General features: G+C 40.9%; 1 protein-coding gene across 1 annotated transcript in view; it reads left to right on the forward strand.

Moving 5' to 3' along the window:
* The first annotated feature begins 9,392 nt into the window (after positions 1-9,392).
* The window catches only part of LOC145418050 (transmembrane protease serine 9-like), a 32,821-nt gene continuing 14,465 nt past the window's right edge, over positions 9,393-27,748 (forward strand). Inside the window, exons 1-7 of the mRNA XM_080286584.1 lie at positions 9,393-9,408; positions 14,264-14,338; positions 14,749-14,755; positions 15,248-15,359; positions 18,204-18,351; positions 22,310-22,440; positions 25,232-25,340. Coding sequence (XP_080142710.1) covers positions 9,393-9,408; positions 14,264-14,338; positions 14,749-14,755; positions 15,248-15,359; positions 18,204-18,351; positions 22,310-22,440; positions 25,232-25,340 — 598 coding nt within the window. The remainder of the gene's footprint in view (positions 9,409-14,263; positions 14,339-14,748; positions 14,756-15,247; positions 15,360-18,203; positions 18,352-22,309; positions 22,441-25,231; positions 25,341-27,748) is intronic.

Raw genomic sequence — 27,748 nt, forward strand, 5'->3', positions numbered from 1 at the left:
GAGGGAAAGGTCGCATTGTGGAGCACTTGCTGATTCTTCTGAAAACCACGGACTACATCGTGGAGCACTTGCTAATTCTCCTTCTGAACACCACGGACGGACGCAATACTGGGTAACGAATAGGCAGAAGTCCCGCAAGTCAGAAATCAGGCGATCAGACTTGCTTTGTTCACTAGAAGTTGAAGAACACTGGTTCACATACAGCCTGAACTGTGATCTGAATATCCATATTTTGAAAGAGTAGCTTAAACGTGCCATCCAGCGTGCTCGATGCAGAGCACCTGGTGCCATAAACACTGGATGTCAGTGGCATGAGGCATTCCTCCCAGGAAAATAACTACAATTTCGAGAAAGGCTTTGTTATCATCTCTGGGATGCTTCAGCCTTAGGAGGTCTTGTGCTTCTTGAACAACTTTTCCTGCCCAAGGACTGATCACGACGGCCGTACTCTCGTCGTCCTTTGCAGTGCAATATTCACTCAAGTTCATATGGGGCCAAAAATCACGAACCCTCTGGAAAATCGTGATCGCAGGTCCTTTGGAAGGGTCAGCAACAAGGGAGGAAAATGATGCTCCCAGGAGCAGCTCGAAAACCTGATGTCATCATGCCAAGCATATCATTTCACGCCAGAGAGCTTGCTCCAGTATCACGCATACTTCTCCATAAATGCCGGTGTTGACGGCTGTTGTGTTAAAGCAAAGAGCTTTGATTTTTGTGCCCAAATCCCAGTCTTCGACTCACTCAATGAAGGCGCCTGCTGTCACTGCTGTCTTTGAGTCAGACAGTTTTGGGATGGCGAGGATCTTAGTTACACCGTCTCCGGTGACTAAGACAGGTAATCAGTCAATCTTGTTTCTTCGTGTTAGAGCCGGCACTAATTTTCTGTCCCAGTGGAGCACAAGCAGGCATTCAGGATTGTAGGATGCTCTGATCTCAGATGCATGGGCTGATCTGTATTTGTATTGGCTGGATCTAATAGCGCTGGGACTCAAAGCAATTGGCCTGATGTCATGACCCATTTGCTCTGCAAACAGGATGAGGACGTGGGCAGCAGCTCTGTCGCTCATCTGGGTGCAGTCTAATACCATGGCGACGTTAGCGCTCATTGCCACCATGCCATGTCTCTGTTTACGAGTGTGAGATGCTAAAGATTCTTCATTTTGCTGGGGTGGTTGACCACTTGCAGAACTTGTTTCATCACTTGAAGAAGTTGATGATACTAAAACAGCATTAGCAGAGGCAGCTTCCATCTCAAGTGCATGCACCATCTTCCACTTTAATTCTTGTGCACATTTTCTTGGGTATTCTTAACTTTCTTGGCTGTCTTCTTTTCGACATTGCCAGTTTTGCCTCTTTGACCCTCCTCCCTCCGAGCGTGCAGGTAGTCCTTGTCACCCTGAACTTTTATCATAGTTAAGGCATCTTGATGAGGAATGCCGAAAAAGTTGTTCAGGCTAGACTTGAACAATACCTGGTTATCCAAATTCGTCTATGTTCTCTTCAAAATGCTGATCTTCAAACACTGACATTCATCGTGCAGTTTCTCGATGTGCTTTTTGACGTCATGAAGATGTTTCGTCGGTTGACCTTCCCTCACCCAAATTTTAGTGATGTCTTCAGATGTCACAGACACACTCTCAACCAGGGATTTCTTCTCTTCCTTGTGCAGATGGAATAAATTCTCCAAAACATCACCCCTCAAAGGTATTTTCTGTCCTAGCAGAGTGGCACTGGATGATCCTACAAGCCATACTTATTTCTTTGATCTTGTACTAGACGCCATCACTAATATTAATCACCTGAGAGCAAGAAAAGCATCGTCCACTGGAATTCGTTAACTCATAAATACCGCAATAAAAACAAAAACTGACAGTAAACTAGCAACAACAAGGAACTACTAGAAATAAAGCGCTCCAAGCTGCCATGCTTAGAGGTACTCTGTCTTTCTGAATGATGAGGACGTCTGGTTATATAAAAGTTTACGTTTTTTGTTTTGTTTAATGTATTGTTTAAAAATGTAAGCATATTGTATAACCATAAGACTGTAATTTGACTAGTACTTTCATTCAAATAGATTACACTCAATGCTCCTACGTGTGAAGCTGACGTGAGCAAAAAGGAAAAACTCTGCGGTCTTTGAGTAACCTCTAAATGTTTGGCGAGGTTCCCCAGGAACCTCATCGTATGCTGGGTTCATACACCCATATTTTTCATATTCAGTTTTTACAAGCACCTTATTTTCCCAGTCTACCTTTCTGAAAATACTTTCTAGGCATGCTGTAAATAATTTTGGTGAAATTGTATCTCCCTGACGCACACCTTTCTCAGACTTATTTTTTTCTGAGTCTTTATGTGATTTAACTGTAGCAGTTCCCTCTTTATACTCGTATATGTTTACGAGGAATTGTACAATGTTCTCATTACTCCTTGTTCCCGCAATGACTTTATAATTGCTATGTGCTCCACTGAGTCGAAAGCTTTTTTGTAATCAGCAAAATCTAAGCACAGTGGTTTATTATATTCTGTAGTTTTCTCAATTAGCTGATTTAAATGTATGTAGATGATCAGTAGTCGAATACCTGCATCAGAATCCTGCCTGTTCACGAGGTTGGTTTGTTTCAAAATTTGTTGTTATTCTGTTCGTAAGGACTTTAGTGATGAGCTGTGAATAACAGGTAATAAGCTAGTGGGTCGACAGTTGCTAAGATCTTCTGCGTCGCCTTTTTCGTAAAGTAAAATAATTGTTGCATTATAGCATGTTAAGGTTATTTTCTTCTTCTTTATACACTGAGTAAATATGTGAGTAAGTCTGTTTTGTACTTCTACTCCTGCATGCGATAGTAAATTTGCTACTATTCTAAGTTCTGGGGCCTTCCCCCTTTTCATACTTTAAGAGAAATGTTTACTTCGTCTGGTGTTATCTCAGGTATTTTACTTGTTCCAACTGAAAAGTTAGCTATTGGTGCTATTGTCTTTGATGCATACAATTCTTTGTAAAATTCTTCAGCTCTCATCGTCATCCTATCTCTGCATTTAATGACTACCGCTTTTGTTTTTCAGTGATATAACTTGTTGCTTTCCTAGTGCCAGTTTACTTGGGATCTGTTTCAGACTTTTTTCCTTATTTGAGGGCTTCTTTGATTTTATCCATGTTTCTCTTTCTTTTTTCTTCTGTTTGTCTCTTGTTGATAAGCTTATTTATTTCCTCTCTTTCTGTTTCATCTGTCTTTGTTTTCATTTTCATCTTCTTTCTCTTTTTTCATTAGTTGGATTAAATTCCTCTTGTGCGCTATGAATACGTTATATCTGTAAACGTCAGCTTCATATTTTTACACGTTTAATAACAATCTGAAGAAATTTAATGAAAAGCGTCTGTTTATAACGGGATACGTTCAATTCTTCTGGATTATGTAAACTGAGTGTGATATTTGATGACGTAATATACTGCGTTACTGATTCACCAACGACAATAATGATTTAATCTGCTCAGAGTCGAAGTCACACTAAATGCTTACCAAGGATGAGACGGCGGGAGGGCATGGAGATATCTATGAGAGAGGAGTGTGTGAGTTGGGAGGACGGCCAACTGGCAGAGGACGTGGAGCCGATTAGTTTGTAGTCAACTCTTACGGGATTAAGGTGTCTTGCAATAGACAGACAGACAGATAAACAGACACAGATAGATTGAAAGGCAAACAGATGAACAGATGGATAGATGTTGAAGTCATGGGCAAAATCACGGCGTATTTCATTTTCAAGACAAAAAACGGTATTGTAAAAAAGCACTAGTAGGAAATGAATAAATGGAGCAAGGTAGACATTAACAACGCCTACTGAGCCGTCCCCGGAAGACACGAAATAATCGCACGGTAAGAGGAGCGTTATATGTGGACCTCCCTGTACATCTTTGTAAAAGAGTTAATGCAGTAGATGAGACTATTTTTAACACCTAAGTGAGTTTGTTCTTCATCTAAATTATGTTGTCTTAGAGTAGGCAAATACGCGCGCGCGCGCTCACACGCACACGCACACACACACACACACACACACACACACACACACACACACACACACACACACACACACACACACACACACACACACACACACACACACACACACACACACACCAGTGCGGGTGTGAATGCACTGTACGAAAATATATTACAGTGACAGCAGAAAAAAGTTGCCATCTTCCCCACCCCTCTATTATTTTTACCCTCCACGCTTACCCCTTCTTTCCTCCCCCTCCTTTGACAGAACACTTCCCTCCACCATACTGCCTCTCCACACATTGCTCTTCTCCACCCCTTCCTATTCCTCCTCCTGCACACCACTCCATCATCTTCCTCCTCCTCTCCCTTCCGTCTTCTCCACACCTTTCTCCTCTCCCTCTCCTCCCTTCTTCTCTTTTTCCTTCCCCAACATACCATTGTCTCCCCTTCTCTTCCCTTTCCCTTTCCTTTCCTCTCCCACACACCTTTCCATCGCCCTTCTTTCCCTCTTCCAGTCTTCTCCCTTAACTGTCCCCCTCCCCATTGCTCTATCTCCTTCATCTCCCTTTTTTTTTTTTCTACCAAGTCATCACTCCTCCTCCCATCCATTATCATCTCCCTATTGCAAGGGGAGAAAAGGGGAGGGGGTGAGAGGGATGGGGAAGGGAGGGGAAGATGGGTGAAGGGAATTGATTAGAGGTGAGGGGAGAAGAGGGGAGAAGAGTTAAAGGGAAACAAAGTAAGGGGAGGGGAGGAGAGAGGAAGGGGTGTGGGGAAAGAAGTGCTGGAGAAAGGTATACAAGGGTGGGGGGGGAGAAGACGGGAGGAGGAGAAGGGGCGAGAGGAAGGGAAGATATATGAGGATACCGGGAGGGAGGGGAGTGAGGGGAAGGGATGGGGAGGAAAAGGGGTGAGGGGAGGGGAGAGACAAAAATCATATACTAGAGAGAGCGAGAGAGAATCATTCCTTTTGCCTGTGCGTCCTCGTGCATGTGGTTCTGTGATGCTGGAGGGAAAAAGCAGGGCGAGTTCAACGAGGAAAATTCAACAAGAGGGAAGCTCAACGAAAAGGAAGTTCAACGAGAGGGAAGTTCAATGAAAAGGAAGTTCAACGTGCGAAAGGGAAGTATGAAGTTCACCAGGAGAATAACAGAGATAGAAGCTGAATAAGGGAAGTTAGATACAGTTAGACGCAGCCTTCATTGACCCATTCATTATCACAAGAAAATCCTAAGCAGAGTAAAACCATTTGCTCACAGCAGGAACCTAGCACGAAAGACGTCATGTAGTGAGGGGAGGAGGTGGCCATGACAGTAGAGAGGTAGTCAGCTGTTCTAATCAATGATAATTCGACTCCCGGGTGGTACAGGGAAGAGTTAAAGGTTTTGACCTTCGTTAAGAGATTATACTGGTCTACAGTAAGATCCACCGACATATCTTAAAACACCCCCGCTAATACCATCACACCGGTCCTGTATGCGACAACCCGAACACATATGCAGTATGAAAGGTGACTGTTAGCACAGCAGTGGTGACGTGGAGGTGTGTGGCATGGAGGAGGAGTGCTGTGCCTTAGGCTATAGGCAACAAAATCTATGTCCAGCTTCGGACGGAAATATATATATATATATATATATATATATATATATATATATATATATATATATATATATATATACTGTATACGGTCTATTCATTTTTAAGTTGGAAAATCTGAACTATGTCCTAAGTCAATGCTGAGCTGTATTTTTTTTTAGTTTACTGATGCTACTGCAGACGTTTCTATCAGTTATGTGAAAATCTTTTTAAGTGAAAAGCGAAAACTACTTATAGCCCCTCCAAACAGAAAAATCTCGGGAAGTTGATAAAAAAATCGTCTGGAAAACAACAAGAATACAACGACAATAACGTCATCAGTGGCGCGTGACGGAGACAGGTTTAGAAGTTCATTACACAGTTTTATATATATATATATATATATATATATATATATATATATATATATATATATATATATATATATATATTAGTATCACAGACAACTCATTCAATAACTTTTTTCCCTAGTATTTAGGCATTACCGATTTATTCTAGATGGTGGTGTGGGACTGATGGTTACACAGAATGCTCAACTCACTAAGATGACATACTCTGATGGTTAATTCTTCCCTTTTCCAGACGAATTAATCCATCGTAGAGGAGGCCATCTGTAGTTAGGGAGTCGTTGATAACTATACCTCACCCTTTTGAGTTCGAAAAGGGTCTCGTGTACTGAATAAAATCGTCTGGAGAGAGTAAAAATGAAACAGATAACTCATCAACTGAAAAATAATGAAACATGTGAGTACCTGAAGTAAGGATAGAGTATATCATTACCTTTACCTTAACCATGTCAAGTAATCAAGAGGCAAGGCATCTTTGCTACGAAACTTAGTAATTAAAAAAGTACGCGAATATGAAGGTTAGCCGCTTACAATATGACGTCCAAATAAAAAATACTTGTGTGGATGGGATGTGGTTATACAACATTCGTCATTATTCGGCATTACTAAGTTAGCATCGACAAAGAAAGGTAAAGCTTACTTTTTGTGTTGTATATAATGACAGTGATATAATTTTTCTTCCTGCCCCTAATCGTCTCATTTTTAATACGTCCTTTCGTCCCTGTATGAGGATATCCTTCTTTTGAACCTTGATTACTGTGAGAAGATTTTATTCCGCTTAAGGGAGGTTACTTGAAGCCAGGTTGCTACTGGAGTGTTTATGACCCTTATGCAACAAGGGGTCTATCCCAAACTGAACAAAATTGTCAAGGGATTGAATGAATGAATAACGAAGGATGTAATTGATGAGAATGGGTAATGATTCTCTCCATGGGGTATTCCTCGTGCGGTGAAGGGTGTTTACCTCTAGTGTGTTTTGTACTCAAGGTGTTTTTAGATGGGTGGTAGGGATTATATTGTTACTGACGTTGTTATGCCTCAGCCCACCTGTGGTGCAGGCGTTTAGTGATTGGTCTGTCCGTTCGAGTGTGCGTGCTTGGGTCCTTGCTTACACTCTTGTGGGCACGATATCTCCTGAACCCATCAACGGATTTTCTCCAGACTTTTGTCAGTGATGCAGTATGAGGAGATGATGAACTGATTAGGTCATAGCCTAGGTCAAGTGGTCAAAGGTTAAGGTCATATGGGGTCTACTTTGTTTATCCTTGTGGGCAAGATATCTTCTGAACCCCTCGACGGATCTTGACCAAACCTTCGCCACTGATACAGTATAAAGAGACGATAAAAAGATTAGGTCAGAGAGGTCAAAGGTCAAGGCCAAATGGGTGTGGGCACTATATCTCCAGAACCCCTCGGCTGACTTCAACCAAACTTTTGTCAGTGATACAGTATGAAGAGACGATGAACAGATTAGGCCAACAAGGTCAAGAAGCCAAAAGTCATAGTCATATGGGGTCGACTTAGTTTATCTTTAGTCTCATTTCAGCCCATAGTGAACCCTGTCATGGAGGTAGAATGGCAAGTTCGTGTGCTAGACTTGGTGGAAGCACACCGAGCGGTGCTTTGCGTTGACGGTTCGGGATCTGATTTCTTGTGTTTGTTATTGTCGTTTTGGGTGGAGGTGTGTGGATGAATAAGAAGAATGTTGCTGCTGCTGTCGTTGTTGTTGCTTGTGTGTGTGTGTGTGTGTGTGTGTATTTTACTTGTGTTTGGTTGTTTTGTTCTTACTACTGCTGTTTTTGCATAAAGTTGTGTGTGTGTGTGTGTGTGTGTGTGTGTGTGTGTGTGTGTGTGTGTGTGTGTGTGTGTGTGAGAGAGAGAGAGAGAGAGAGAGAGAGAGAGAGAGAGAGAGAGAGAGAGAGAGAGAGAGAGAGAGAGAGAGAGAGAGATCCATACTGCTTTTGCTGTGTTTGCTTCAATCAGTGTGTTAATGGTGGTATGAGATTATACTATCGTGCATGTGTGTTTTAATGATGTGTTTATTTTTGTTATGGTTTTTGCTTTATGGTCTGTGTGTGGGAGGTGGTGGTGGGGCTGTTTTTTTGTTTTGGTGTGTGTGTGTGTGTGTGTGTGTGTGTGTGTGTGTGTGTGTAATTTTTTTTTTCCTGTTTCACTATCATTTTCCTCTTTTACATTCTTTTTTTTTTTATTCACATAATTGCGAGATAAACTAAACCCCAGTGATTTCGTCCCTTCAATTTTTAAGCAGTAGAGGTTAGCACAGCTGGACAAAATCGTACGGGAACAGCCTGAATAAATTACGCAAGTCCGTCCACGTCAGCGAAGCGGGTCAATAAACTGCAACTAAACCTACAAGATGAAAATTATCCCTTACATACTCCTTTTCTGGCTTTTCTTCTATTTCTTCTTCCTACTGTTCCTCCTCTTGTACTTCTCTAGCTTCACATTACCAATCTTTCTTTATCTTTATTTTTTTTATTGTTTTGTTTAGATGCTCGTGAATTCTCTTTATTAGTCATGTTATCTCGTGTACCTTTTATTTTATCGCTACTTCTAAATAACATATTTCAGGTCAGGTGTTTTCTGGCGTGTTAGTGACAGACTTCGGGATCTCAGGAATTATATTTACATTCTCAGCAAGATTCTCAGCTTGAGTCTATAGTGGAATGTAGAATTAAGTATATCTTCTTTTCTTCGTCTCTTCTTTCTCCTCCTCCTCCTCCCCTTTCCTTTCTCTCTCTCTCTCTCTCTCTCTCTCTCTCTCTCTCTCACTCACTCACTCTCGAACAGCTTCATTCACCACTACAACACTACAACATTCACCACACTGCCACACTACAGCCACCACAGTCATCACTACCACGATGTCACCGTCACCACAATCACTACTACCAAAAGTACCACTCCTACACACCACAGTACCATTCACCCCAACCGCATTATCACAATGACATTTTCAAAATCACCACCATCACAAAACATTTACCACGAAGAAAAATCATAAATCCAAATATTAATACACCATATATACTATAACAGTCACAACTTCCACTTTACCACAGTCACTACTATCACACTGCCGCAATCACAACTACTTCATTATCCTACCAATTACCACATTCACCACTACCACAGTTCCTACTACCACAATCGCCACACACCACCAAATTCATCTCTACCACAAGCACTGCTACCACAATCATCCCTACCACATTCATCACTACGACAGTCACATTAGGGTACGTTTTTCTTCTCTCTATAATGCTCCATGTTTTCATCTCTCTCTCTCTCTCTCTCTCATATATATATATATATATATATATATATATATATATATATATATATATATACACCGCATATGTATATATTAATTATTTATTCATTTATTGCAGCAAAACCACCACCATCACCACCAACCACCGTTTGTTCCGCGATGAGGCAATTCTGTGGTGAGTATTTTCTATTAAGTCTGAATCTCCAAGAGGCGGATGTATGTTTATCGATAATGTAAAAGAAATTAGTACAGAGAACACGTAGATATAAAATGTAAACTGTAGGAACACAGAGCAATAAATGTATGTATGTATCCATCTATCCATCCATCCATCCATCTATCTATCTATCTATATCTATCTATGTATCCATGTATCTGTGTATCCATCTATCTATCTATCTATCTATATAATGTAAGTTGTCTCCACACAGCTACGATACACTAACATACTTCAGTGCATTTCCATGATGATCAATTAACATACAAGAACGCAGAATCCCATCATTTGTTTTTGTGAGACTTTACCTTTGATCTCAAACATTCCTTTAAAATGCCTAAATCCCTAAATGGAGAGAGAGAGAGAGAGAGAGAGAGAGAGAGAGAGAGAGAGAGAGAGAGAGAGAGAGAGAGAGAGAGAGAGAGAGAGAGAGAGAGAGAGAGAGAGAGAGAGAGAGAATGTCTAAGGGTATTTGCCCTTAGGAACAATTGTACCAAGTTTGAAGTGGACTGGTGAAAAGGTAAAGGAACAGCGCTGAATTATAAGCATCTGGAAAGTAGGAAAGAAAGAGAAGAAACTCAGCAAGTAAAGAAGGTATCCACACAATAGCATGAAGTCCTGATAACACGAAGGGCGAAGACCGGTTACCTACCCTAAAACGATCTGAATGACGGCAACCTAGCCTCTGTCCAATGCAAATGGGAGAGGGACAGGATCATATAATTTTCACTAATATCAATGTCCATCACCAGCCTCATCACTATCCTTACCACTGGCACAGCTATTTTCCATCCGTCATAATCCCTTGAATCTAGTAACATATTTTCTTGGTTTAGTCTTGCTACATCCAGACGATTTTCTACGTCTTACAGGAGACCTTTTGTGATGAAGAGGTCAATGAAAGATATATCTAACTCTTTACGTTTGAAAAGTCACTCCTAAACTGAGCAATCCGTGTGGAGGTATGAAGAATGAAATAAGAATGGAAAATCGGAGAGAAGATTTTGAATGGCAATAAAACTCTCTCTCTCTCTCACACACACACACACACACACACACACACACACACACACACACACACACACACACACACACACACACACACACACACACACACACACACACACACACACACACACACAACTGTAATTTATTTCTGACCTTATGGTGGCCTAGAAGTCTAAGGATGGTCGGAGTGACTGTGATGTAATATGCGCAGGTTCGACTCCCCAAGCGGTAGTTGTGGGTCATGCGATCATATTGTGCCACCGGGGAGATTGACCAATCACCTATCCATAAGTGGTCTTAATCACGATAGCAAAGCCTAGGTCCCCCTACAATTCACAAGGTGTATTCATGGACTGTTCCTTATGTACAGTCGCAGGCAACAACATGATTCCACATTTTATTCCAACAGTTCCCTCACACACTTTTCTGAAACGTTTGCTGGATTCCAACGATTGTATTACTGTTTCAAAAGTCACTGTTCACTGTCACGTTATTTATTGTCATGTAGTGAATCGGCGTGTATGTCCCAATATTGTAGCCCTGATTAATATTTATTTTTAATGTCTATAATTCCGAACTAACGAAGGTAACTTTACACTATATCAATGAGCCTGAATATTACTGTTTGGCTCAGTCTCGTATAATATTGCTCTGACATAGGTTGCAAGTGTGCCTCATTACTCCAGTCTTCAACTTATTTGCATCCATCAAGAATATCAATCACTAGAAATATGATAAAACATTTCATCATTTTCCAAAAACTCGCTACTTCAGCTCTTGTGGGCAGCTTTGATTCAGCTGTTTCACTTCTGTATCTCACTGTAACATCCTTCAAGTGTATCGCTCCCACCATGGCTCCCACCAGCATCACATCATCAGAAAATAGATACAGTGATTTTCTTTCATCCACATATGTACACATTCATCACGTCAGCTTTGATGGGAGGGGGGGGGAGGGGAGAGAGGGAAGGCAAACTGGTCCAGTATTACATAATTTGATTTTCCTCCAATATTTAATTAATGTCGCCTTTACCAAAATTGAATAGCCCCCCCCCCACACACACACATACTGTAGGCTGCAGATTTTCACTATCGTCCACAAATCCTTTATATTAACTCTATATAAATTTGGTTCAGTGTTTTAATTTCTTTTTCCTACATCCCTGAACGTCAGGAAATTGGTAAAGGACATAAACATCCATCATTTAGCTTGTTGCACCCGTCACAAATACTTAACTGATAAAACAGATAAAGCACTTCACTGTAATTATCACTCTCGCTACGCCATGTCCGATGAACATGGCTGGTTCAGTTTGATGCCTTTCACATCTTTCCTCCAACCATCCATCAGTTTTTCTCCCCCACTAACATCAAATCGCAAGGGATCGTACACAAACTCGCTATATCTAAACCGTACACGAAGCTGGTTTAGTGTTTTGCCTTCTTTATCTTTCCTTTAGTGTTCAGCTATTTAGCTCTTTTCGCCAATACCACCTCACCAGAACAAAGACAAACTGATTTTCTCCCTCCCTCATCCACACACCTCGTTCATAGCATCTTCTTTGATAGAGACGAAGCTGCTTCATTATTTTGTTTTTTGAATCACACTTCTCCCACCTCCAACTAATTTTTCTCTCTCGCCGACTCAGGAAACTTCTACTGCATACGGTATCGTTGTTCTGGACAGAGTAGCACAATTAACATTGAATTACATATAGCTTAAGCAAATTAAATGTATTTTATAAGAATTTGACATGTGTCGAAGTCAAACGACGTTATCGATCAAAGAGAAAAGCTGATTAGCTGCTTATTTCGTTAGGGAACGTCGTCTGAGTATGAGATATGTCGAATTCCAATGGAAAACATTTAATTCATGTGAAATATACCTCACGTAATGTTAATATCATCATTTTGGCTTGAAAACATATTGCTTCACTCATTTGCCTGGTTCAGTGTTTCACGTATTAAATCGAATACCTCACTGCTCTAATCTTTATTCGGCCACCGCCAGACAATTTTATTCAGCTTAGGGAGACAATTTCCAGTCCTTTCATTACCATGGATCTCTCATGCTGAATATCCTTGTCTGGTGGTACCATGAGAGAAATCTATGAAGCCATCGTGCTTAAAGGGTTGAGGGACTTCTCATGCTTAAAAAGTTGATGACTTCACTAAGATGACATCTTTCTCGCCCACCTATAGTGGACAAGGCTTTAAGTTATTGGTCTGTCCATGCGTGCGTGCGTGCGTGCGTGCGAACGTGGGTCCGTAATACTCTTGTGGGTGCGATATCTCCAGATCCCCTCGATGGATTTCCACCAAACTTTTGTCGGTGATGCAGCATGAGATGATGACCTATTTAGGTCAGCTAGGTAAGGGGTCAAAGGTCAAGGTCATATGGGGTCGATTTAATTTATCCTTGTGGGCGCGATATCTCCTGAATCCCTCGACGAATTTCGACCAAACTTTTGTACGTGATACGGTATGAAGGGACGATGAACTGGATGGATTAACAAGGTCAAATGGTCAAATGTCAAGATCATAATAGTGAGGAAGCGATATATCCTGAACCCCTCGACGGACTTCGTCCAAAGTTTTGTCAGTGATACACCTTGAGAGACGATGAGCTGAATAGGTCAGCAACGTCAAGGGGTCAAAGGATAAGGTCATATGGTTGTGGGTGCGATATCTCATGAACCTCTCGACGGATTTCAACCAAACTTATGTTAGTGGTACAGTATGAAGGGACGATGAAGTGATTGGGTCAGCCAGGTCAAAGGGTCAAAGGTCTAGGTCAAATGGAGTGGACTTAGTTTATCTATAGTTTCATTCCAACCCACAATGAGCCTTGTCATGGAGGCGTATGATCCGTGCTCAAGGCTTGGCAGAGGCATACCAAGCGACCCTTTGCGTTGACAGCTCGGAGTCCTAGTTCTCGGTATATCATTCATCATGTTCTTGCTATCCTCATACGATTTCATTCAAATATGGGGAGAATTTTCGAACATGAATTTAAAAATAACCTTTGTTAACCTCTTTCCAATCAAATGCCCTTTCTCAGGTTGAACAGGTGTTTAAAAGTAAAAATAACAAACTAACAAATGTAAAAGATGTGGAAGTACTCGTATCTGAACAGTGGGAAAAATTCTATGGTAGTCTCCCGCCTTTCCAGCCAGTCATCCGGAATCGTTAATGAGTGACTGACGGACGTTTTATCCACCACATACTACCCCGCCTCACACTGTCAAACATCACACTGTCACAGTTTATGTTCACTGCACATATCCAAACTTTATACTCTTTCAGCACACTCTGCCTCACCATACACTGCCTCACTGCACACTGGCACATCTCATACTAGCCCACCTTAGTTTCCTACACCTTACACTACCCCACCACACAGTACTGTGCTTCATGTTCCTAAACCACATTCTCTACCCCATTAATCCTGCCACATCTCACATTCCCCACCACACCCTACTCACACTGCCACACCTCACATTACACCTACACCTCACGTTACTGCACCATACATGCCACACTACACATTGTCACATTCACACAACTCAGTCCCATACCACCACACCACACTACTCACCTCGTACTGCCACACCGCACAGTATCACATCCACCACTGCCACATCTCAAACTACCACTCCACACATGGGACTTGCTACTGACACATCACACATTATCTCATTAACAAAGGTCAACCTCACACTGCCACATCTCATACCGCCACACCACACACTGCTCACACTGCCACACTTCACACTATCCCACCTCACACTGCCTTCTTCCCCAGACGACTGTGGTATCGCTCCCATTACCGTACGACAGGATGACTCAAGGATCGTGAACGGTATCAATGCCTCGCCTGGTGAGTATCCCTACCAGGCTTTCGTCCAAACGCAATTTTTCAGCTCATCATCAGCCTGTGGAGGATCTATCATTAAAAGGAAGTGGATTTTGACAGCCGCCCACTGCTTCTTCTTCCTAAATACCCCGTAAGGATTGCTTGCCACCACTTGGACACTAATATCATGTCTTTGATTTGACGGCCACTCACTTCTACATTACGAGTAAATTATATGAGCACTAACGCCAGGTGTCTTTGCTTTTGATAGCCACTCACTTGAAATAATTTTACATGCCACCACTCGGGCTCTGATTCTACCTGCCTTTAATCTGACGGCCACTCACTTGCACTTCTATATTTTACATGATATCTTTGGAGCTTTAATACTGACTGGCTTTGCTCTGACCCCTGACACTTCCTTTTTTTTCCAGATACCTCGTAAGGATAGCTTCAAACCACTTGTGAGCTAATATCACGTCTTTGCTTTGATGATCACTAACTTGTACTGTCTTCTACATGTCACCACTCTTTGCTTTGACGGCCTCTCACTACATACACCAGGCCACCCCGTAAAGACTGCTTGGCACCATCTGGGTATTAATGTTAACTGTCGGCCAATTGCTTACACAATCTTTACATGCCACCATCTGGGCACTTATGTATACTGCCTTTGCTTTGTCAATTATCCACTTTCACAAATTTAATATGACGCTACCTGTTAGTTATTATAATCAAAATAATAGACAGATAGGTAAAGACAGATAAACAGATAGATAAATATAGATAGATAGACAGGTAGATATATAAACAACTGGATTAACAGATAAAAGTAAACAGATCGGTAAATGGATGCAGACAAATAGACAAACAGATAAACAGACAGATGGAATTATTCTCATCATTTTAACCAATAAGACTTTTTCTCCCCAGGATTCGAGAGCTGTCAACCTCCGTAGGGATAGGTTCAAATCTCCGAACGGGTCTCATCTCTGTTCCTGTTGCAAGAGTCATCGTTCATCCTAGCTTCAATCCCACAGAATTCGTAAGATCTCTCTCTCTCTCTCTGTCTCTGTCACTCTGTCTGTCTGTCTGTCTGTCTGTCTGTCTCTCTCTCTCTCTCTCTCTCTCTCACTCGTTTTTTTTCGTAACCCTTTCAGTCCGATGATCTGCTATACATTTTATTCTTGCAGTTTGATCTGGAAGTTTCTAACACCGTCAAATTCTTGCTTGCTACCATCATTTTTTGCTGAAAATTTAAATGATTATTGATCAAGTTGTTTCTACCATGTTTTTTTGTTGAAAATTCTAATAGTGATCAAGTGATGGCGTCCATTGGGTAGAATACTGAATCGCGCCTGAAAATCAAAGGAACACCATTATCTATCTATCTATCTATTGCCAGACCCCTCAATCCCGTTTGGGGTGGCCACAAACAAATCGCCTCCAAGTCGCCCTGTCCCCCACCATTTCACTCCCCTGCTCCCAACTCACCCCCCCCCCTCTCTCATATACCTTTCCACCCCATCCCTCCATCTCATCCTCGGCCTCCCCCTCCCTCTTTCTCCCTCCACCTCACTCACATACACTCTCTTCGTCAGTCTTTCACCCTCCATCCTCTCCACATGGCCAAACCACCTCAGTGTGTTCCTCATAACACTTCCTATCACATCCACATCAACACCACAACGCTCCTTCACATCCTCATTCGTCAGCCTGTCTCTCCATGTGACTCCACAGGCTCCTCTTAAATAACTCATTTCCACTGCTCTCACTCTTGATTAAATATCTTTAGTTTTCCACTTGGCCTTCAGGTACAATTCAGCGTTCCACCCAGTGGACGCCTTCACTTGATAAATATTAAAAAAAACAAAAAAAAAAAACAGCAATAATAATAATAATAGCAGCAAGACAGAATTTGATAATATTAGAAACTTCTACAAAATATCAGTGTACCAAGCAACATTATATTTTTATTCAAAAATCCACAGAAAATAATGGTAGAAAGAAGCATTATATGAATATTCAAAATTTCAACAATTATTACTTGCAGCAAGTAGCATTTTGATCAATATTAGAATTATCAACAAAAATGATGGTAGAAAGCAACAACTTGGTATTTTTTTTTTTTTAATTTCCACAAAATGATGGTAGCTAGTAAAAAAAATTGACTATAAATTAATGGAAAATTCACAAAAAATGATGGCACCAAGTAACATTCAAACCATTTTTTCATTAAAAATGATAGTAACCAGTTACAATCTGATCAGTATTTAAAATATCAGGAATAGTTGTTAGTAGCAACTAACATTTTGATCAATTATAAATCTTTCAAGAGAAAAATGATGGTAGATAGTAAGAAACTGATCAACATTAAAACTCCTCAAAAGAAATGATGGTAGCAAGTAACAATTCGACAATGTTAGAAATTGCAACAAAAAATAACTACCAAGTAACACTTAAAGCATTGAAAGAAATGTCCACAGAAAATTATGGTAGAATATCAGATATATTTTTTAAACTTTGGCAAAAAATGACGATGGCATGTAGCATCCAAATCATTTTAAGTAATTTCCACAAAAAATGATGGTACTATGATATCGCATAAATTTCAACATTCTTCAAGCGAATCTTGTGACTATAGTAAGTGAATTGTGGTCGAAGGCAAAACACACGTTAACATTTGGATTTCTTTAAATTCATCTTGACACACTAACAAACAGAAGCAGCCTTTCATGTATGTACAGTATGTGCTATGAATACATAAGGATATAACAAGAAGGTAATGCAGTGGAAGTAGTGAATACATTACTGACTTTGACATATGTATCGCTTAACGTCATCTTAATCTTGAAATAATCTAACACTTGTATTTGAACACCTCTTCAAATACCTCAGGTTCACTTCAATATTAGAACACTCGGGGGAACTGTAATTCGTGGACCCCACGAAGCGGGAACCCAAGTGTTACTAAATTTATTCGGTACTGTACACTGTGCTATGGCAAATAACTTAAAATATTGTTTGAATGAATATGTTGGTTGGAGAATAAACCTTTTAACAAACTTCCGTTACCGTGAACATGGGCAACACACTGCTAGATGATTCGAGTGATCCGCTGAATTACAATTTCCCTAAAATGGTCAATATAACCATCCGAAGAGTGTGCACATAGTATTGATGGGTAAGGTGGTGGTTGTGGCTTTATGGCGAGCGATGATTTCGATGGAATTTTATCGAAGGAAAATTACAAACTGTAAGGTATGCAAGAGTTTTAAAAAGAAAATAATACCTCCACCATTAACTGCAAATATATATTAATACTCTGGGGCAGTTTTCAAGGTGCTCAGCCTCAACACTAAAGAGAAGAACGCTACGACAGCAGTCACCCAAAAGTACAGAATAAAATATTAATCATCGTATTCAGAAGGTAAAATATTTATCTTCGTTCTCATCTGTTACTGATTTTTTGTGATATTTTCGCTTTTCTTGTTAATCATTATCTTAATTTATCGCTTATTCCCGCGTCTTGTCTTGTGGGAGGAGTGGCATCCCCTCACCTTCCCTTGCTATTCCTCTCTCTAGCTACCCTCACTGCTCCCTCTCTCCTCCCTGCTCTATACTCTCCCTTTACCTCTCCTTATGTCACTACTCCTCTACCTTTTCCTTCATCCACTTTTTCTCCATACAGTTTTTCTCTCACCCCTCACCCTCATTCGTCCATGTCTCCCCCCCCCTCCTTCTCTCTCTCTCATGTCTGTGTTTCCTCGCATCTTACTTGGGCCCTTCCAACCTGCCCTCCTCTCGTCTGTTACCAGTTCCTTTCTCTGCTCTTACCTCTCACCCTCTTCCCTCTCACTCTCCATTTCACCCCTCTCTCTTCTCCCAGCATGACGACATCGCCCTAATCGAACTAGTGAATGACCTACGCTTCGAAAACGACCCCCTCATCCAGCCCATCTGTCTCGGCCTAAACTCAGACTGCGCTCCAGGCACACAGGCAGTCGTCACTGGCTGGGGCCGACTTGACCTTGATAGTGTGTATATTATTATTATTATTATTATTATTATTATTATTATCATTATTATTATTATTATTATTATTATTATTATTATTATTATTATTATCATTATTATTATTATTATTATTATTATTATTATTATTCGTTATCATCATACCATCATGAAGATCATCCTCATTATCATTTTTTTGCTAACACACACACACACACACACACACACACACACACACACACACACACACACACACACACACACACACTGATGAAAATATAACACCCCCCTCCGAGAGCGCGTGTGTAAAAATACATCAAAATGAAAGAGCCAACTATAGTAACCATAACAGTTATTCCTATAACCCTCACTGAATTCACTGGATGAATGTGCTTCTGCTCTAATGTGTTGCCGTTGTGTCCCAGCCACGGTCTATCTGGAAAAGCAGACCTGTCAACTACATGTAAGCAACTACTCCTGTGGGGCTGCCCTAAGGGTACAAACCATACAGTGAAGGGATCCATCATCCCCATTTGGTACACAGCCTCGAACTGGGGATTATCCCACGGCGAGGTTGTTGAATAAGCAGTACATTATTTAAAATCATGGGTATAACCTTAAACCCCAGATGACGCTTAAAAACCTATGATGTGGAATTTAATCGGAGCTTAAATATGGTGCCAGACTCGTACCTTAAACCCTTAAGCCTTAGCTATATACTGACTTTGCCGCGGGGGAAATTCACAAAATTGCCTGTTTTCAAGACGTCATATTTCAGTTAATATTAGACCTAGAACATTAAATAAACAATCAAAAGACTCATCAGTTCTTTGTGTAACGCAAATAACCCCTGAAAGCCAGATGCTGGTGTTGAGAATGAGGAGGTGGAGAACAGGGGTATAACTTTTGGTGGTGTGCAGTGTCCGTGTCCCACATGCTCACGCCCCTGGCTAAGGCGCTGGCTAGACGATCGTTTCTTTGCTGTTGTCAATTCTCTAGGCTCTTTGTACACAGTGGTGTGTGGAGAAAAGACAAAAAGGGTTAAAAACTTCACTGTAGCTGCACTTACAACATAAAACACTATTCAAGCTAGAAAATTTTTATTATAACACTTGTCATAACTTTACTCACAACTAATTTTCTTTGGATTTGTTTCACTTATCATACAGCTTACTTCCCTAATTTCATATTCTAATACATATATGTAAATAAATTCCTAATTTCTAAATATATATATTTTTTGGCTATACCTTCCAATAGCCTTATTTCTATTATTTCTCTCTCTCTCTCTCTCTCTCTCTCTCTCTCTCTCTCTCTCTCTCTCTCTCACTAACCTTGTCCTTCACTCAGTACTACTCATTCACAGGCTGACTAACTTTCAACATACTGACTCTGTCTGACTATTACGTCCTTCACTGATTACTTTCACTGTTTGCATCACTGTCACTGACTCACGAACTTTTCACTGGCGAAAAACTAAGCTCCAGCTTACACAACTCACTCCGTCTGTTTCGTTTCGTTTTTGAAGGCTCCAACATGCTTGCATGCGTCGGCCTTGGTCACCTATTGGCGGCTCTCCATGCTGCCCGATCTCTGGCAGGCTCCCTGTTCAGTCCCTTAACTCTGAGGTCACACTTAATGACCTCGTCCCAGGTCTTTTTTGGTCTACCTCTCGCAACCCCACCCCTCATATTAACGCTTCTCACTTTCTGCATCCAATTATCGTCCCCCATCCTCTCCCATGCCCAAACCACCTCAATCTACTTCTCCTCATCACAACACCAATACACTCCAGTCCCATCATACCTCTCAACTCTTCCATCGTATACCTAGCCCCCCCAGGCCTTGCACTCAAGGACGCATTGCACATCCACCTAATCATTGTCATTTCTGTATGTTTGAGCCTGTTAATATCCTCTTCCTTTACTGTCCAAGTCTCACTACCTTACAGTATTACACTCCCATCACATGCCGAATACAAAGATCCCTTTCTAATTCACTGTTCATCGAAAGTCCATTACTTCCTCTGACTTTCATTGTCTGACCGGCTCTGACTCACTGTCACACACATACTAGTGGTCCATTCCTCCTTGGCTTACTGAACTGAGCCGGCACACTGCTTAAACCGAACTGAACTCCTCATTGATAAGGGACAATCTTAACACATCTGACTCCACCTACCAGTGCAGCCCAGAATGATCTAGTAGAGAACTCACATTTTCTGATGCAATAATGCACGTAAATTAACAATGCACAGTGAAAATAATGTCAAGAACTAATTCCTTAGGTAAGAGAGAGGAAACAATCAGACATGCTGAACTCCTCAATATGTTCCTCAGATCTCCAGATAGATCATTAACCTAATCCTACAGCTCAACACCTAACTTCTAGAATATTCCTCCAGATATAAAACACTACCCTAATCCTACCGGCATAACAATACCATAAGTGATTAACTAATGATTTTTATATACGTTGGCCCAGATGTTCGTCCTTTTGCAGCTTATTTCATGTAGCTACATGACAAAAAAAGACAGTGCTACGGTTCTTCATCCTTTCCATAGTTTTCTTGGTGAACTTCAACATACTACAGTGTTGATATATTGCTCCATATGAGCACTGAAGAGGGGGAGAGAATTTAAAACCAAGTCATAGTAATTAGAGAATAGAAAGTTGAAGAGGAAAAAATAAGAGCTTCGTTATAGTAGTAGTAGGAATAGTAGTGGTAGCAGTAGTAACAGTAATAGTTGTAGTTGTTGCTGCTGCTGTAGGTTCATTTGAAACGTGAACTCAGTGAATTGCAGGCTTCAGCTAACCTCCTGCAGCCTACCATCTTCATCACAGGGGAGAGGGATGGAGTTGAAGGATAGCCTATTTGTAGGATCAAGCTGATGCACCGCCCAGTTATATTTGTGGGACCAATTAAAATATCCCAACCTTCAATACAGGAGGTGAAGGAAAAAGAGTATTGTTGTCTGATGAAGAGGTGACTAAACTAAACCCTAGTGAGTGGCGGTCAATTGTCAACCCCTTCAGTGTCATGACCTATTCTTGATATTATTCCTTCCTGCGACCAAAGGAAGTTATTCAGCTTCAGAAGTGACCTCTGTTACTGAAGTTTTGATAAAGGCCATTTCTAACCCCTTCAGTTAGAAAAGTCTCTCCCCTGCTGAATAAGTCATAGGAAGATAACAAAATTAAATACATTGTCCTATATATGAATGGAATATTGACTCTATACTCCTTTTACGTTAATCTGATCTACATTTGTGTCCTTTTGCAGTTTATTCTATGTCGTTCAGTGACAGAGCGACAATGCTGCAGCTTTACATTATTATCATAGCAATTCTTCGTTACTGACATATTCTAGTGTCCATCCATTTCTAAAAATCAGCATTCAAGATGGAAAGATGACAATTTTGGGCTAAGTTAGAGTAAAAAGGCATAGCATGTTTATAGTACAAGAAAGAAAACTATCAGACAGTAGAGAAGTGTTGAAAGGTGTGACTAGACTAAATAGTGATGGTGTTGCATGGGATATAATGAGATTGAGGAGCGTCAATGAGTAACTACAATATTACGGGGGGAAAAGTCTAAAGGGGTGACAACAATAAAGGGGTAACTGCATTAAAGGAGCGACTACTGTACTGGGTCATTAGTCGTATGGCGTGACTAAACCATAGGGGTAACGACATAAAGCGGTGAGGAGACTAAACGGGTGACGAGACATAGGTGGTGACTAGAATAAAGGGGTAAATAGACAAAAAGGATGACTAGACTGTGTAACGGCATGAAGGGGGTGAAAAGTGGTACGAAAATTTCATGGTTTCAGAACTAGACATTAAAAAAATGAAATGTTATGAAAAGCATATTAAATGACCTTGTGTTGCGGGTTTGACAACAAAAAGTATATTAAATGAACTAGTGTTGCAGAAAGTATCATTAAGTACAATACTAAACTAAACTCTGATGGTGTTGCAGACTCGAACACACCCAACAACCTACAGGAGGTGGTGCTGCACGTAATCAGCCTTCAGCGGTGTGCACCCCTGATACAGCTGCCCAACAACAACGTCATCTGTACCCTCACGCCCTCCAAGGACGCATGCCGGGTGGGGTATAAACACTCTCATGCTCCTATGTCTCATTTCTCTGCTGAACATTATCGCCTATCGTTATCCGGAAGAAAATCCCAGAGTTGTCCCTGTTAACTTCGCTGTCAACGATGATGCCTTTCCATTTTATCGCCCGCCATTAGAAGGCGGAGCAATTATGTTATTGCCTGCCACTGTGTGTGTGTGTGTGTGTGTGTGTGTGTGTGTGTGTGTGTGTGTGTGTGTGTGTGTGTGTGTGTGTGTGTGTGTGTGTGTGTGTGTGTGTGTGTGTGTGTGTGTGTGTGTGTGTGTGTGTGTGTGTGTGTGTGTGTGTGTGTGTGTGTGTGTGTGTGTGTGTGTGTGTGTGTGTGTGTGTGTGTGTGTGTGTGTGTGTGTGTGTGTGTGTGTGTGTGTGTGTGTGTGTGTGTGTGCATCTTTTCCCATTATATCTCATGAATGGCTTGAGCTATCAACATGAAACCTTCATGGTATCAAGATATGGCCAAAATCTTGGACGAGTTCGAAAATGGGCACTCGGGGTCAAGGCCAAGTTCATCAAAAATGGCTGCCAAAGGTCAACTGGTTTTTATAGCCTGCCTTTAGCACCATTTTATCTCATGGATGGTTTCAGTTATCAACATGAAACCTTCAGGGTATCAAGATATGGCCAAAATCTTGGACTTAGCCAACAACATATTCTAACAGGCGATTAGCATTCGGCTCTCGAATGCTTTTCTTACATTCTTTCTTTTTCTTTACTTTTCTCAACTTTTTTTCCTTTTCTCCCTTATACTAGAGAGAGAGAGAGAGAGAATCATTCCTTTTGCCTGTGTCTCTGCGTGCATGTGGTTCTGTGATACTGGCGGGAAAAAGCAGGGCGAGTTCAACGAGGAAAATTCAACAAGAGGGAAGCTCAACGAAAAGGAAGTTCAACGAGAGGGTAGTTCAATGAAAAGGAAGTTCAACGTGCGAAAGGGAAGTATGAAGTTCACCAGGAGAATAACAGAGATAGAAGCTGAATAAGGGAAGTTAGATACAGTTAGACGCAGCCTTCATTGACCCATTCATTATCACAAGAAAATCCTAAGCAGAGTAAAACCATTTGCTCACAGCAGGAACCTAGCACGAAAGACGTCATGAAGTGAGGGGAGGAGGTGGCCATGACAGTAGAGAGGTAGTCAGCTGTTCTAATCAATGACAATTTGACTCCCGGGTGGTACAGGGAAGAGTTAAAGGTTTTGACCTTCGTTAAGAGATTATACTGGTCTACAGTAAGATCCACCGACTTATCTTAAAACACCCCCGCTAATACCATCACACCGGTCCTGTATGCGACAACCCGAACACATATGCCGTATGAAAGGTGACTGTTAGCACAGCAGTGGTGACGTGGAGGTGTGTGGTATGGAGGAAGAGTGCTGTGCCTGAGGCTATAGGCAGCAAAATCTATGTCCAGCTTCGGACGGAAATATATATACATATATATATATATATATATATATATATATATATATAAAACTGTAATGAACTTCTAAATCTGTCTCCGTCACTCGCCACTGATGACGTTATTGTCGTTGTATTCTGGTTGTTTTCCAGACGATTTTTTTATCAACTTCCCGAGATTTTTCTGTTTGGAGGGGCTATAAGTAGTTTTCGCTTTTCACTTAAAAAGATTTTCACATAAATGATAGAAACGTCTGCAGTAGCATCAGTAAACTAAAAAATATACAGCTCAGCATTGGCTTAGGACATAGTTCAGATTTTCCAACTTAAAAATGAATAGACCGTATACAGTATATACATATATATATATATATATATATATATATATATGTTAGTATCACAGACAACTCATTCAACAACTTTTTTCCCTAGTATTTTGGCATTACCGATTTATTCTAGATGGTGGTGTGGGCCTGATAGGTACACAGAATGCTCAACTCACTAAGATGACATACTCTGATGGTTAATTCTTCCCTTTTCCAGACGAATTAATCCATCGTAGAGGAGGCCATCTGTAGTTAGGGAGTCGTTGATAAATATACCTCACCCATTTGAGTAGGAAAAGGGTCTCGTGTACTGAATAAAATCGTCTGGAGAGAGTAAAAATGAAACAGATAACTCATCAACTGAAAAATAATGAAACATGTGAGTACCTGAAGTAAGGATAGAGTATATCATTACCTTTACCTTAACCATGTCAACTAATCAAGAGGCAAGGCATCTTTGCTACGAAACTTAGTAATTAAAAAAGTACGCGAATATGAAGGTTAGCCGCTTACAATATGACGTCCAAATAAAAAACACTTGTGTGGATGGGATGTGGTTATACAACATTCGTCATTATTCGGCATTACTAAGCTAGCAACGACAAAGAAAGGTAAAGCTTACTTTTTGTGTTGTATATAATGACAGTGATATAATTTTTCTTCTTGCCCCTAATCATCTCATTTTTAGTACGTCCTTTCGTCCCTGCAGGAGGATATCCTTCTTTTGAACCTTGATTACTGTGAGAAGATTTTATTTCGCTTAAGGGAGGTTATTTGAAGCCAGGTTGCTACTGGAGTGTTTATGACCCTTATGCAACAAGGGGCCTATCCCAAACTGAACAAAATTGTCAAGGGATTGAATGAATGAATAACGAAGGATGTAATTGATGAGAATGGGTAATGATTCTCTCCATGGGGTATTCCTCGTGCGGTGAAGGGTGTTTACCTCTAGTGTGTTTTGTACTCAAGGTGTTTTTAGATGGGTGGTAGGGATTATATTGTTACTGACGTTGTTATGCCTCAGCCCACCTGTGGTGCAGGCGTTTAGTGATTGGTCTGTCCGTTCGGGTGTGCGTGCGTGGGTCCTTGCGTACACTCTTGTGGGCACGATATCTCCTGAACCCATCAACGGATTTTCTCCAGACTTTTGTCAGTGATGCAGTATGAGGAGATGATGAACTGATTAGGTCATAGCCTAGGTCAAGTGGTCAAAGGTTAAGGTCATATGGGGTCTACTTTGTTTATCCTTGTGGGCAAGATATCTTCTGAACCCCTCGACGGATCTTGACCAAACCTTCGCCACTGATACAGCATAGAGACGATAAAAAGATTAGGTCAGAGAGGTCAAAGGGTCAAAGGTCAAGGTCAAATGGGTGTGAGCACTATATCTCCATAACCCCTCGGCGGACTTCAACCAAACTTTTGTCAGTGATACAGTATGAAGAGACGATGAACAGATTAGGCCAACAAGGTCAAGGAGCCAAAAGTCATAGTCATATGGGGTCGACTTAGTTTATCTTTAGTCTCGTTTCAGCCCATGGTGAACCCTGTCATGGAGGTAGAATGGCAAGTTCGTGTGCTAGACTTGGTGGAAGCACACCGAGCGGTGCTTTGCGTTGACGGTTCGGGATCTGATTTCTTGTGTTTGTTATTGTCGTTTTGGGTGGAGGTGTGTGGATGAATAAGAAGAATGTTGCTGCTGCTGTCGTTGTTGTTGCTTGTGTGTGTGTGTGTGTGTGTGTGTGTGTGTGTGTGTGTGTGTGTGTGTGTGTGTGTGTGTGTGTGTGTGTGTGTGTGTGTGTGTGTATTTTACTTGTGTTTGGTTGTTTTGTTCTTACTACTGCTGTTTTTGCATAAAGTTGTGTGTGTGTGTGTGTGTGTGTATGTGTATGTGTGTGTGTGTGTGTGTGTGTGTGTGTGTGTGTGTGAGAGAGAGAGAGAGAGAGAGAGAGAGAGAGAGAGATCCATACTGCTGTTGCTGTGTTTGCTTCAATCAGTGTGTTAATGGTGGTATGAGATTATACTATCGTGCATGTGTGTTTTAATGATGTGTTTATTTTTGTTATGGTTTTTGCTTTATGGTCTGTGTGTGGGAGGTGGTGGTGGGGCTGTTTTTTTGTTTTGGTGTGTGTGTGTGTGTGTGTGTGTGTGTGTGTGTAATTTTTTTTTTCCTGTTTCACTATCATTTTCCTCTTTTACATTCTTTTTTTTTTTATTCACATAATTGCGAGATAAACTAAACCCCAGTGATTTCGTCCCTTCAATTTTTAAGCAGTAGAGGTTAGCACAGCTGGACAAAATCGTACGGGAACAGCCTGAATAAATTAAGCAAACCGTCCACGTAAGCGAAGAGGGTTAATACACTGCAATTAAACCTACAAGATGAAAATTATCCCTTACATACTCCTTTCCTGACACTTCTTTTCCTTCTTCCTACTCTTCCTCCTCTTGTTCTTCTCTAGCTTCACATTATCAATCTTTCTTTATCTTTATTTTTTTATTGTTTTGTTTAGATGCTCGTGAATTCTCTTTATTAGTCGTGTAATCTCGTGTACCTTTTATTTTATCGCTACTTCTAAATAACACATTTCAGGTCAGGTGTTTTCTGGCGTATTGGTGACAGACTTCGGGATCTCAGGAATTATATCTACATTCTCAGCAAGATTCTCAGCTTGAGTCTATAGTGGAATGTAGAATTAAGTATATCTTCTTTTCTTCGTCTCTTCCTCCTCCTCCTCCTCTTCCTCCTTCCTCTCTCTCTCTCCCTCTCTCTCTCTCACTCACTCCAGAACAGCTCCATTCACCACTACCACACTACTGCATTCACCACACTGCCACACTACAGCCACCACAGCCATCACTGCCACAATGTCACCGTCACCACAATCACCACTACCAAAAGCACCACTCCTACACACCACAGTACCATTCACCCCAACCGCGTTATCACAATGACATTTTCAAAATCACCACCATCACAATAAAACATTTACCACGAAGAAAAATCATAAATCCAAAAATTAATACACCATATATACTACAACAATCACAACTACCACTTTACCACAGTCACAACTATCACACTGCCGCAATCACAACTACTTCATTAGCAATCACCACATTCACCACTACCACAGTTCCTACTACCACAATCGCCACACACCACCAAATTCATCTCTACCACAAGCACTGCTACCACAATCATCCCTACCACATTCTTCATTACGAAAGTCACATTAGGGTACGTTTTTCTTCTCTCTATAATGCTCCATGTTTTCCTCTCTCTCTCTCTCTCTCTCTCTCTCACATATATATATATATATATATATATATATATATATATATATATATATATATATATATATATATATATATATATGTATATATATATGTGTGTATGTATACTTATACCGTGTATGTATATATTAATTATTCATTCATTTATTGCAGCAAAACCACCACCATCACCACCACCACCACCAACCACCGTTTGTTCCGCGATGAGACAATTCTGTGGTGAGTATTTTCTACTAAGTCTGAATCTCCAAGAGGCGGAT

The sequence above is a fragment of the Coenobita brevimanus genome, chromosome 112, assembly GCF_032717465.1.
Source record: "Coenobita brevimanus isolate Jiangsu-jjx chromosome 112, ASM3271746v2, whole genome shotgun sequence".
Lineage (NCBI taxonomy): Eukaryota > Metazoa > Arthropoda > Malacostraca > Decapoda > Coenobitidae > Coenobita > Coenobita brevimanus.